Consider the following 12837-nt stretch of genomic DNA (forward strand, 5'->3'; position numbering starts at 1 on the left):
TCTAGGTGACGCAAAACGGATTCTTGGCATGAACATTGTTAGACATAAAGAAAAGACTACCATTTTGCTAAATCAAAAGTCTTACATTATGTCTATTTTAAAGAAATTTTCAATGGAAAACTCTAAGCCAACCTCCGTGCCTCTTGCTGCCCATTTTTAACTTAGTAAAACTCAGAGTCCAAATACTGATGCTGAAAAGGCAAAAATGGAAAAAGTTCCTTATTCTAATATGATTGGATCCATTATGTTTCTCATGGTTTGCACGAGACCTGACATTGCATATGCTATTAGTCGCTTGAGTTAGATACATGTCAAATCCTGGCCTTCCTCATTAGGAGGCCCTAAAATGGCTTTTGAAATATTTGCATGGCTTTTGAAATATTTGCATGGCTTTGAAAATGTTGGCATTCTATTTTCTAAAAGAGGTGAGAACATCCAACTTGTTGGCTATGTCGATTCTAATTATGCTAATGACCGGGATAGCAGAAAATCCACAACTTCATATATTTTTACATTTTGTAGTTCTTGCATAAGTTGGAAATCTCAACTACAACATATAGTTGCTCTTTCTACCACAGAGGCAGAAATATTGCCACAAGAGAAGCTTTCAAGGAGGCTATTTGGTTAGATGGTCTCATTAAAGAAATTGGTTTCTCCAATGAAAAACTCACGGTATACTCTGATAGTCAATCTTCAATAAACCTATGTAAGAATCCCGTGTTTCACGATCGGACGAAACATATAGATGTGAGGTATCACTTCATTCGAGATATCCTCAGTAAAGAGGTTACAAAATTGGAGAAAATCAGAACTGAGGATAATCTTGCAGATATGGGTACCAAATGTCTGCCTCTTGAAAAATTTCATACCTGTTTAAAAATTCTGAATTTATTTTCAGACAAACATGTGCTTTCAAGTTGTTTGGTTTTCTACAGGTACACCCACGGAGAACTTTTTTAAGGCGATGATGAAACAACGGATTCAGTCATAAACTCTAGGACCTCTTCCCTTAAGTGGGTCTTGGTCCAAGGTGGAGTTTGTTAGTATTATATGGCCCAAGGACCCAAATTAATTTGGTAGGCCCATTGCTCGATCCACTTAAACATTCAACCCACCTAGAAGGCCCTCACCCGACCCAGGTATCTTTATATTTATACCTGTTTCTAACCTAAACCTAAGTTAGATTTCCCTCTCCCTTTTCTCCTATGTGCCACTGTCTGTGAAACTCTCTCTCTCTCTCTTGAGACTGCCTTCCATGGCAGATCTCAGTTTCCTTCTTAGCCAAGCAAATGACTTAAGGAAAGCCACCCCAACTCAGCTTTTTCCAATGGCACTTTCTTCTCCCATAAATAGGAGCCTTGCTCCGTGTCCTTAGTACCTTGAAACCGAGAAACAAATCTGAGATATCACTACCTATTCCTTGAGAAGTTTTGAGTGAATGGAAGTAAACTGTGTGACGGGTTTCTGGGTCGATCTTTGTGATCTTGTCTCTCTGAGTGAGGAGCAACCGTGGGCCGAAGTTTCTGTGGGTGCAGCGCTAAGTGACCGTGACCCTCTTGACTGAATCTGACTTGTTCCTGAGCCTCTTTCAAATATTACGATTTTATTCTTTTCTCTTATTATTTTTGTTATTTATTCATTACTGTAATATTGGTTTGTATTCTTAAGGAGTTTCGTACTCCAAATCGAGTGTAATAGTTGGTTAGGCTTTCTGTTGATAAAGGATACCACTTGGTTTTGTACCCTACAGTTCATTTACTTACAAGAATAAAAAAGTAAATATTTACATGCAAGCTACACAATGAACACATACACTCTACCACATTCTAAAACTCTCAATAAAATTATAAATACCCCATATATTATTTTTTAAAAAAGGGGACTATTTATTTATTTGACACCACACTATACACTCTCCTCAACAAATCTCTTTCTAAAATCTAATTTCACCTCGTGAGTTGTTGTGCCGAGAGTAAAATTTCCGTTTACTTCTTTCATCAAAATTACAACCATGTCACAAATAAAATAGAAAATTAAAACTTTCATTCTGTCATTTAGAATCCCTTCAAATACTATGATCAAAACCCCAATCCCAATCGTCAAACCCTTCTTAAGTTCCAGCACCACTATAATCTCCTCGTATAACTCTATTTTCACTGATTCCCAACACCTAAGAAATAAAAAATTATAGTCCAAATACAATATCTCTGTGTTTTAATTAAGTTCAGAAAAAAAATATAATCCTAGTTATGTAAGTACAGGGGTGGGGGTGTAGTCCTGTGTGAATCAATTTGAACAATCATGTCGTGTAATTTTAACAATTTCTCACATTGAAGATAAACAGCCTTTATTTGCCAAACTGGCTGCAAATGTGCTTAACTGAGTTCACTATCATTCAGTTCAGCAAATTTCAACCATTTTGTCCTCGAAATATTTGAAATTACAGAATAAAATGAATTCTTACATGATTACAATTGTAATTTTTACTTAAAGCCTATATATCTATATAGATATATACGATATATTGATAAGAAGATCTATTCCAAATATTTGTATATAACTAATAAGAATTGGTTAATTTATTATACTTTAGAATGAGTGCTCCTATACTATGTTTTCCCAACTAATTAACCAACATCTTTTCATGACTCCTACAAAGAGAAATAATTGTGTTGATAAGTACAAAGCCATTTGAATAATCAGTTTTCCTCCAAAGCTACCAAAATCACACTACAATAGTGACGTTTCGTTATTAAACTAAAAACTAGTTGTAGAATACAGACATCAATGAAGCTTTCTGATGAGCTTCTGATATTATTTAATTATTACCACAATCTGTCATCTGATCTATCATCCTGCGTTTACCAATGATTAAAAACACAATTGTCCTAATTACGCGTAATGAATTCATCATCATGCATAATTAAATCCTATTCTTCCTACGGAACACATGGTTAAAATAATTAAACAATTTTCAGACATGTTTCAGCAGTAGTATAAGTAGATGGGAACTTGATCCCATTATATTACCAACAGAAACAGTTTGCAATCTCACAGAAATGGCTAAGACTGATCAAAACCGTTATCGTTTAGTGTGCTTTATTGTTTCCGTTGCTCTCAACGTCTTTCTTATAGCTAATTTGTGCATCAGTAGGAAGCCCTTAAGTTGGAGCACAAGGGCGGCAGCAGAAGCAGAAGCTGTGGCGTCCATTTCTTGTTCCGGCCATGGTCGAGCATTTCTGGATGGATTGATTGAAAACGGCAAACCTGTCTGCGAGTGCAATGCATGCTATGGCGGCCCTGATTGCTCTCAACTTTTACCAAACTGTGTTGCAGATGCAGACAGGTATGCTTGCATATTACACACCATTCTGCGATTTTCAAATGTAGTTATATATATGTTACTCTTGATCATGAAGAAATGTTTAATATTTGGACAGGTTTGAACAATCCCTATATATGTACTTATTTATCTGTGATTTGAAGAAGTATAATTAATGATTATTTTTGTTGAAAATTATTTACAGCGGGGATCCATTATTCTTGGAGCCCTTCTGGTTGAAAAATTCAGGCAGAAGCACTGTCGTGATTCCGGGATGGCACAGAATGAGCTATGACTACTCGGATAATTCTTACATTTCACAAGAACTGGAAAAGAACATTCGAAAGCTACATGCCATCACCAAGAATGCAGTCACAGATGGAAGATACATTGTTTTTGGAGCTGGCTCAACCCAACTCCTCAACGCTGCAGTTTACGCCCTTTCCATGAATATGTCCTCACCTGCCAAAGTCGTTGCAGAAAAGCCTTTCTATCCGGTACGTTTAAATCCTTGCCATAAATTTTATGCAACAGTAATTGATTTTATGTGTTAGGAAATTGTGGGTCGATTGTTGACTTTTATTCATATTTGAAAGTATTAATAAGTACAAAACTTCCCTCAACAAAACAAGAAATAGCAACTTGAACGCTGAAGTTTTACATAAGAAGCTCACTAACTCCAACGTCACGAAGTCGTATTGGCCTTTCCTTTTTAAATGTTCTATAGATCATATTGTCACTTCTTTTTTCAAATGGATTTGGCCATTTATTCGGGGTTTTGTTGCTTTTAACTCGGATATTGATAAAATTGAAACGTGTACAGAAATAACAACGAGAAGTAATACATATTTTCACCTTGTGGTTCACAGGTTTATAAAGAACAAACAGAATTCTTCAAAGCAAAGCTGTTTGAGTTTCATGGAGATGCATCCTTATTGAGAAACGGTACTTCAAATACTATTGAAAATGTGATTGAGTTTGTAGCTTCGCCAAATAATCCAGACGGCAACTTAAAGAAAGCTGTCTTAGAAGGCCCTTCTGTGAAAACTATTCATGACTATGCTTATTATTGGCCGCATTACACCGCAATTCCAGCCCCAGCCGATGAAGACCTAATGATTTTTACAATGTCCAAGTTAACTGGCCATGCTGGGAGTAGATTCGGGTAAGAAAAGCTCTTCTTTCTACATATAATTGATGATGATAGTTATCTACAGTGAACTTTTTCCAAAAGTTAGTGTAATTGATCCTTCTATATGTCACAGATGGGCTATAGTGAAAGACAAGGATGTATACGAAAACATGCTGAAATATAAGTCATTGGCTGATTCCGGCACATCAAAGGACACTCAACTAAGAGCATTAAAGCTCATCAAGGTAGTTCTTGAAGATGGTGGCCAAGGAATTTTCAACTTCGCATACAAAACAATGAGAGGTCGATGGACAAAACTAAACCACGTCTTGTCGTTGTCAAAGCGTTTCAAACTCCAAGAAATCCCACCTTCGTTCTGCAAATATTCCCAAACAGTGAGAGGAGCATCTCCAGGTGATTATTGGAAGTACTAAATAAAAGCTTAATTAAGCGTTTAAATGTTCCTCGTCATGCTAATAAAGTTTTATGCTATCTTCGCAGCTTTCGCATGGCTGAAATGCGCCAAGGAAGAAGATTCAAATTGCCACAAAGTACTCCATCATGAAGCAAACATCCTAGGCCGCGAGGGTGGCTCATTTAATGCAGAGGATCGTTATGTCCGTCTTAGCCTTGTGAAGAGTGCTGATGACTTTAACTTACTATTGGATCGTCTGAAAGAGCTAGTATCCATGGAAGAGCAGAACCAAACTCTACGGAGCTCTTAATTAGTTTTTAGACTATGAAATTTTGCAAGCAGTTAGTGTTGAGTCAAATGTATATATGAAGTTTCTTAGACTTCATCAGAGATATATATTCTATCATACAGATAGGGAAAACTATTCGAAAATCTGTTAGAGCACTAAAAGTAAGCAATTTCGTAAGTTACTGGACCTAAATAAAAATGAACATAGTTATCGGACTAAACTTAAAATTAGGCATACTTAGCGGATTAAAATAATACTTTTTCCTTTTAAAAGTCATAGGGAGGTAAACTGTTGTATTTTAAAAAAATACAAGGAGATAAATCGCTATTTATTTTTTCATAAGGGGATAATTTGCTCATTTGCAATATTATAAGGGGGTTGCTTGCATTTTTGCCGAACTAAATCTATGCAATTCAAGATTGCGAACTGTTACTTAACACCAAGCTCTTCAACACTGGCATTCAACCGTTGAGGTGCTCCCTCTTGCTCGAAAATCTATTTGATGTACAATCTTGTTCCTAAAAAAATAGAATAATACATACCAGTCAAATAAATAAAATTATACTTTTAGTCCAATAGATTAGGAGGTGAACACATTTAGTCCTATGCTTTTCTAAAATTACTCATTTAGTTCAACGCTTCCCTTCAAAAAGTCCCGTCAATTAACGGGCACGCCATTTGTGCATATGCCATTAATTTTTTGTCGGAAAACGTCATTTGGGACTATATGTGTGAAAAAAAATTTAATTTTAAGACTAAGTGTGTACTTTTAAAAAAAATGTGGGATTAAATATATTGATTCCCAAACTTATGAGATCAAAATATAATTTTACCCAAATTAAAAAGGGTTTATGACATGTGGACAGTCCTCTTCTCACACACCATCTCTATATATTACTAATTTTCTTTTCTTTAGCTACTTAGAAAAACAAATCCACTTCTTGTAGAGTTATTACCAAGTAAAAATTCTTAGACACACGAATCCAACGATGATCCCATGATGGGTGTCCATCTTGACAATGTCGTACAGGGAATTCTTGATACATTTTTGTATTTTAAATTAAATATTTAAGAGGAGTGATCTTTGTGATATATACATATATAAAATTTATACTATTTATTAGTGCGACAAAGTCAGAGTAATCATTATTTGTTGATGAAGTATACATTATTGATTAAACCCGAAGAATTCAGAGTTCTCGTCGAACACAAACATGGCGGGTGGGGGAGAAGTCATTGATCCGTTGGACGAAGAAGAAGAAGAAGAAGAAGAAGGGTTGTATGATGACTTTCAGGACAACCTGAATTCTCATCAGCCCGGGAATCAGAGCATCAATGTCCACAGTGCTGTTGGAGTTGGGAGTTCTGATCAGCACTCTCCCGCCACTGCTATTCGACGTTCACCTGCGTTTAGTCTGAAGGTTGTTGTTTTCGTTCTGTTTTCTTCTTCTTTTCCTTTTTTCTTGGAGATTTTTGATGATGTGTGTATGGACATGGATTTGTCGTCAGTTGTTTGTGTTTTTGTGTAATGGGTTTATCAGTCTTAGGTTTTGTCAGTATTTTGAGGCTGTTTTGAACTTTTTCCAAGGCTGCCTCTCTTCTCTGCGTGTTGATTTGCATGTGCATCCATGCATGCAAGTCTACAATATTTGCTTACAAACTTAATTAATTTTATAAAGTTGCGATCCATAGATGATTGTGTTTTTATCTTACTTTGTTAGTAGTTCATCATACATGAGTCGAACGCAAGTTATCAACTTTTTATTAGTGATACACTTTAACAAGTCGAATTCAGACATAGTACGTAGTTCCTGTTCCAAGTCTTGCATGAGGGTTTTATCATAACGTTTGCAGTCCTAGTCCTATATGAAGAAACCAACATACATATTGTTTTCCAGTTACCTGCCTGCTGCCTATTCGTTCACCGCACCAACCCATACAACTGTTTTCTTAACATTGACAGATGGGCCTGTTATTTTTACTTATTTCAGCCCGAAACGAATTGGCCAATAATATTCAATGGGTTTTGAGTGCTTTATTTTGTATTTTGGAGATAGAGACAAAAATAGAGAAAGATAAGTGTGTATTGAAAATAGATAATGTATTTGTATTTGTGTTTTGAGGTAATTTAAAATATTTTAAAATATCTGGTGTATGTTTGATGTTGGGATTTAGGTGATAAAAGTCATTGTTAATTATCAAATTATATCTCTTTTATATATATTTTTAATATGTATATATATCAATAGTGTATGTCTAATGTTGTATTTTTAAAAGATAAAAATCATTATTTATTATCAAATCATGCTTTTTTATATTATATGTATAAGTGTAGATATATTATATATAAAAAATTGAAAAATAAAAAATACACAAATAAAGTGTAAAAATACAAAATTAAATATTGGGTGTTTTATCATGTTTCGATAAATACGAAAACATGAAAACAAAGATAGTGTATGTGTTTCTTCTCTCTCTTTCATCTGGATTTCTTTTGTAGGAAATTGGTCCTGAGTTGTCGAGCCCCATCGGCCTTACACTGAGAAAAACACCTTCCTTTGAAGAACTGTTGGAAAACAGACTATCTGCATTGTCGCAAGCACATCCTTCAAGAGACGACAACGAGGGGAGCTCGGACCGCTATCCGCCTAGAAGGCCTAGAGGGCGTAGAAGAAGAAGGGACAACGTGGGATCTCTGCCAATGTCCCAGAAACTTACGGCCTCCAATTTCCCTATAAAATATATAAATATTGGAACTTGGGAGGTATGTATGTATTTATAGTACACTTAACCCCCCATGGATAAATTTATTTTGTCATTTAACATATATATGTGAGATTTTGCGCAGATGACTTCAAAACATGAGGGACATTTGGTAGCAAAATTGTACTACGCCAAGAAAAGAATAGTTTGGGAGATTCTTGCCGGCACGTTGAAGAACAAAATCGAAATGGTGTGGTCTGATATTTCTGCCATTCGAGCCAATATGCAAGATAACGAAGTTGGACTTCTTCAAATTGAGGTTAATGCATGCATTGTCGTTTTCTAGTTTTCCTATGTTCTTTTTCCCTGTCTTTTACAGTAAGTGATGTGTGTGAATGAGTCATTAACCTTGAATCCATTTTTGATCTCGTAAAAACTATTATTTTTTGGAAATTTGGTTCTGTAATTACTCGGTTAATAGTTTACGCGATTTTAGGACAAAATCAGCCAGAAAGTGATGAAAATTGGCTGGAAAGTCGTCACTTTTCCATCAACTTTGAAAATTTTGGCCGATTTTGTCATGAAATCGTGAAAATTGAAAAACATATAGAAGCAATAAATTGTTATCCTAATAAGTTATAGAACCAAAATATCAAACGACTTACACGACTAAAATTACGATTAAATCGAATGATTAGGTGGAGATTGTGACCATACTGACATGACATAGTTTGTGCGTGCAGTTGAGTAAGCCGCCTTCCTTCTCTGGAGAAACCGATCCCCAACCAGGAAAGCATACTATTTGGCACCTCGTACCTGACTTTACTGACCGTCAAGCCTCCACCTTCAGGTGTCTATGTCCGAACGTACAAATTAACGTTTATGCTTGGCTTAACTGTTATGCAAGTTTTTCATGTTAATTCTCGTCTTCATCACTAGGATACACACTGTTGTCTTCCCGTCTGGAGTGCTCAACACTCACTACCAGAAGCTTTTGTCATGCGACAGTCGCCTTCTTGAATTAAGTCAGCAACCATTTCCAAGCCAACCATCGCTGCATTTTGACTTAGAATCGTTGTTTGAAGATCCAAAGTTACCATGTACTTGCAACTCGTCGTCTGCATCATCAGCAGCGTTGCAGTATCCCTACCAGTCTCATCACACAATGTCAACAAGAGCGACTCCTGCCAGACAAACTCCAAGTCTGGCTACGACAGGTACTATGTTGTGTGAAATTTGTCGTTCTACACCTACGGATTTTGAGTTGTTTCGCCAACTAATTTAAGTTACCATTGTTACGACAGTTTTGAATTTTGCGTTGCAAAACGAATTGTCGAGAAAGATGGACACGTACACAGTTGGGAACCAAGGGATTGATTGGAGAAATATTAATGTTGGCATTGGAAGGCCACAACTTGTTTCCTCACAAGCACAAGACAACATGGCCATGATCACTTCTAGCAATTACCACCGGGTCGCTATGGCGTTGAATAACATCGAGGAGCATTTGCTGGGGGACCCTCAAGTTGTGTGGGCCGATGAATCAACCAGCGCAGCACACGTCCAATCAATGCGTTCGACGATGCATCCCACTGACGATCCGTGTCAATCACGAACCAACTGTCAAATCAATCATACAGCAAGCACTAGTCGCATCCGGATGCTCAATGGAAATCAAAGTTATAACGTGCAACGTTTACATGGTTTTTGCTCACAGGCTATGAACTGCCAGCTGCTCCCTCCTCCTTCAACACCGAACGACCCCATAGGGACAGGGCTGGAGGTGAATAATGTTGTCCTATCGGAAATGCCTAATAATCCGGCTGACGTTGTCCCTTATATGTTGATGCCGCCTCGTAATCCAACTAATAGGGTCAGTTTTCCTACCGTGTACTGCAGTCGAGATTCGAGAATAGAGTGAAACTAGTGTGTTTCCAATTTTGTATAGGAATATATACGTCAAATAAGACTGATTTTATAACGGACTGTTGTGTCGAATCAATATATAAAAATGTTGGAGCAAAAGCCAAAGAGGTCCATCAGAGACTCAAGAAAGACAAGCCAACAACCTGCTTTCTTGTTCAGTTCTCACAACTCCATTGGTTACTGATTCACCATCGGATATTTGCTCCAAAAATATAAAAGTCCCTTTTAAACAACTTAATAGAGTAACAGATATGGAATCACTAATACCAATAAATACAGCTCTGAAGCTTTATATTTACATATGATCATTCAAGAGATACAATTATGTATACTGAATGTCATGGATTTTGTGACTGTATTGAAATGCATGACAACATGGTACCATTACAACATGTAAAATATCTAATTACAAAATCTACAAGTTACCAGGCTAAAACTTGTACTTGAGAGTAATCTGCATCTGCATCTGCTATCCCCTGGTCCAAGTTCACATGTTAAAACTTAATATATAATCAGCTAAAGCTGCATTGAAGTCATTTTTGACTTGTCTAAGAGCTCCATTATGTTCAATCAACCACACACAAACACCAGTAAGCATACTCAAACTAGCAAACTTATTCACTCTTTCTTCATGACCATAAGCAGACAAACTCTATTATTAACTAAAATTATGTATATATAACTGTTTTCTCTCTAATGATTTTACTAATTTTAGAGCAACTTATTATCTTTAGTTCTGACAGCAAAAAATTAGCTTTTATTAAAGTCGCTTTCTCTATTAAAAACAAAATTTCATTGTTATTTTGCTACAGATTCTTCCAAGAAGATGAGTATAGTATTTTTATTTTTTTTTCTTTTTGTCTTTATATTTATTGTTAAGGACCAAAAAAAGAAAATTATTGATCGCAATAAAATTTGATGAGTATGATAAAATATATAGACTACACTATCATAATTGGACATAATAAGAAAATCACGAATTGAAATTAATCTTTGCTTTCAAACTTTTATTTGGATCAAATATGTATAGTACATTGATTTCTTCTTCTTTTTTTTTTTTTGAAAAAAAGTATAGTACTCAAAATTTCATTCAAGACCAAATATCATGCTGCAATACATCAGTAACAGAGGGGAATTCTTCGATCATAGCAAAAAGACCCACATTTTTTGCCAAACTAAGGCTGCTTCATTGTCACACCTATCTATGACTGAAAAGAAAATTGACTAATACAATGCAAAACTTGATGAATTCCCTTGCATGTGCCCAATCAGCCACTTGTTACTCCCTTGAAACTCGACACCACATTGTCATTGTCGTCATCGGATGCATGTAGCACCTAGATTCAGGTTTATCCATGTTGCTTAAGTATGGTTGATGTTGGAAAGTTTGCATCTAGATATTTGTTTAGCATTACCCCTCATGCCTTTCCTTCGTTACCAGTGGTTGACCTCCTTTGACGATAGTTAGTCTTTGTTAGTGCAACATGATGGATATTGAATTAAAAACTTTGTCTAAATCTTGCTTAACTCTAAAAGGATGTGAATCTCTCCTGTTTGCTCATCTCGAATCATGGAATAAGAGCTCTTTCCCAAAAATGTCATCATCTCATGATCGTTAACATATATCACTACAGAAGTGTAATCGGTGTTGCCTTTCAAAGATTTTGACAAACTCTAGCATATTTAGAAATTGATTCATGCAAGCTTGAACAAAAAGGAACAATAGCCATTGTCAGTGGACGTGGACTCGAATACCTAAATATTTCTAGCCTTAGTTGGTCCATTCATGGGCAAAAGAGTTGGTTGCAATCAATAATGCACTTCTTTCCAAATTGAGAGTACTCAACTTTTTTACCGTGTAGAACCAATGATCCATTATCAAAATTGCACAAGGTTATCCACTGGTGGGGCAATGGAACTCAACTTTGTGCCATGAAATTGCTATCTTGGGATGGAAATCGTATTAATTCAAACTATCATAATTTGGAATGACTTCATGTGAACTAATGTCACAACCTTAGTGATAAGGAATTGCAGTTTTAAGAGATGGCTTCAAATGGGTTTGAAAGTTGTACTTAAGCAGATGCAGTTTAATGAGTTTGACAGTGATCCGGATGTTAATGTTTCAGAAGTGATGAGCAGATCAAATATGAAGAAACAATGTGCATCACACTTGACTGGGCCTTCCATTGTTGCACAAGTCTACAAAGATGTCATACCAGATGATAACATAGATGAACTACCAGGGTAAGTCATCGCCTTAAAAAGGACTATGAATAAGGTCAATTTATAAAACGTTAACAATTTAACAAATAAAAAAATTGTTCATCCCAAAATCTCAAAATTAATTGGTCATTATTTATTGAGCATACAAGATGCTTAGTTTTTGAATATGCGATCAGATGAACACTTAAAAAATAACATAACACGAAATATATCTATGGAGATATCATGCTTAAAAATATTTTAGTAGCACTTGAAAATGAGCCAAAGTTAAACAACTTTGGCACTATGATGCCAGAGGATAGGAGTTTAGTGCTAATAACTCTTGGGTGTATTGATTTGGAATTTTATAGGAGATCAAATGACGAGAACTAAAAAGTGATGACATTTATTTATGGTTGTATATATTGCAAATAATTTCGAAGTCGGGTGAAACTAAAAAAAATTCAACCTTATAATAAGTTTGAACTAGTTTTGACGCAAAGATAGTTTTATCCCTAGCTTACTAATCCAAGATAGTGAAAAAAAACTTTGACAGATAGAAAACTAGTAGCGAGAAATTAAAGAGAGCTTATACTACAACGCAAAGCTTTACAAAAGAGCTTGTGAGGTGGATGGTTAGTAGATTAACTCTCAAGGACTATTTATACGACTCCACCTCCATAATGGATTGTTGAGATCTATTTGATCTAAGGGTGAATAGTAATTTATCCCCCTGTGATATTAAAAATGAGCACATTACCCCCCTGTGAAAAAAAATATAGCAATTTACCTCCCTATACTTTTTAAAATGAAGCAATTTACCTCCTTATATAGGGAGGTAGATT

The 12837-nt window shown here is 35.7% G+C and overlaps 1 protein-coding gene across 1 annotated transcript; it reads left to right on the forward strand.

Moving 5' to 3' along the window:
* Window positions 1-3019: 3019 nt before the first annotated feature.
* Window positions 3020-5301, forward strand: LOC105179018 (tryptophan aminotransferase-related protein 4-like). The gene is made up of 5 exons (XM_011102604.3): window positions 3020-3346; window positions 3528-3819; window positions 4192-4487; window positions 4588-4868; window positions 4956-5301. Exons 1-5 carry the CDS (start codon window positions 3060-3062, stop codon window positions 5177-5179), a joined length of 1380 nt encoding a protein of 459 aa, XP_011100906.2. The 5' UTR covers window positions 3020-3059; the 3' UTR covers window positions 5180-5301.
* The last annotated feature ends 7536 nt before the right edge of the window (window positions 5302-12837 follow it).

This window comes from Sesamum indicum, linkage group LG2 (genome assembly GCF_026168435.1).
Source record: "Sesamum indicum cultivar Baizhima isolate 11 linkage group LG2, ASM2616843v1, whole genome shotgun sequence".
NCBI lineage: Eukaryota > Viridiplantae > Streptophyta > Magnoliopsida > Lamiales > Pedaliaceae > Sesamum > Sesamum indicum.

Excerpts from the sequence above, each read along its gene's own strand:
- LOC105179018 (XM_011102604.3), top strand. The coding sequence starts at position 3,060 with ATGGCTAAGACTGATCAAAACCGTTATCGTTTAGTGTGCTTTATTGTT. Across the intron at positions 4,488-4,587 it reads CATGCTGGGAGTAGATTCGG|ATGGGCTATAGTGAAAGACA; the intron begins GTAAGAAAAGCT and ends TATATGTCACAG. Across the intron at positions 4,869-4,955 it reads AGTGAGAGGAGCATCTCCAG|CTTTCGCATGGCTGAAATGC; the intron begins GTGATTATTGGA and ends CTATCTTCGCAG.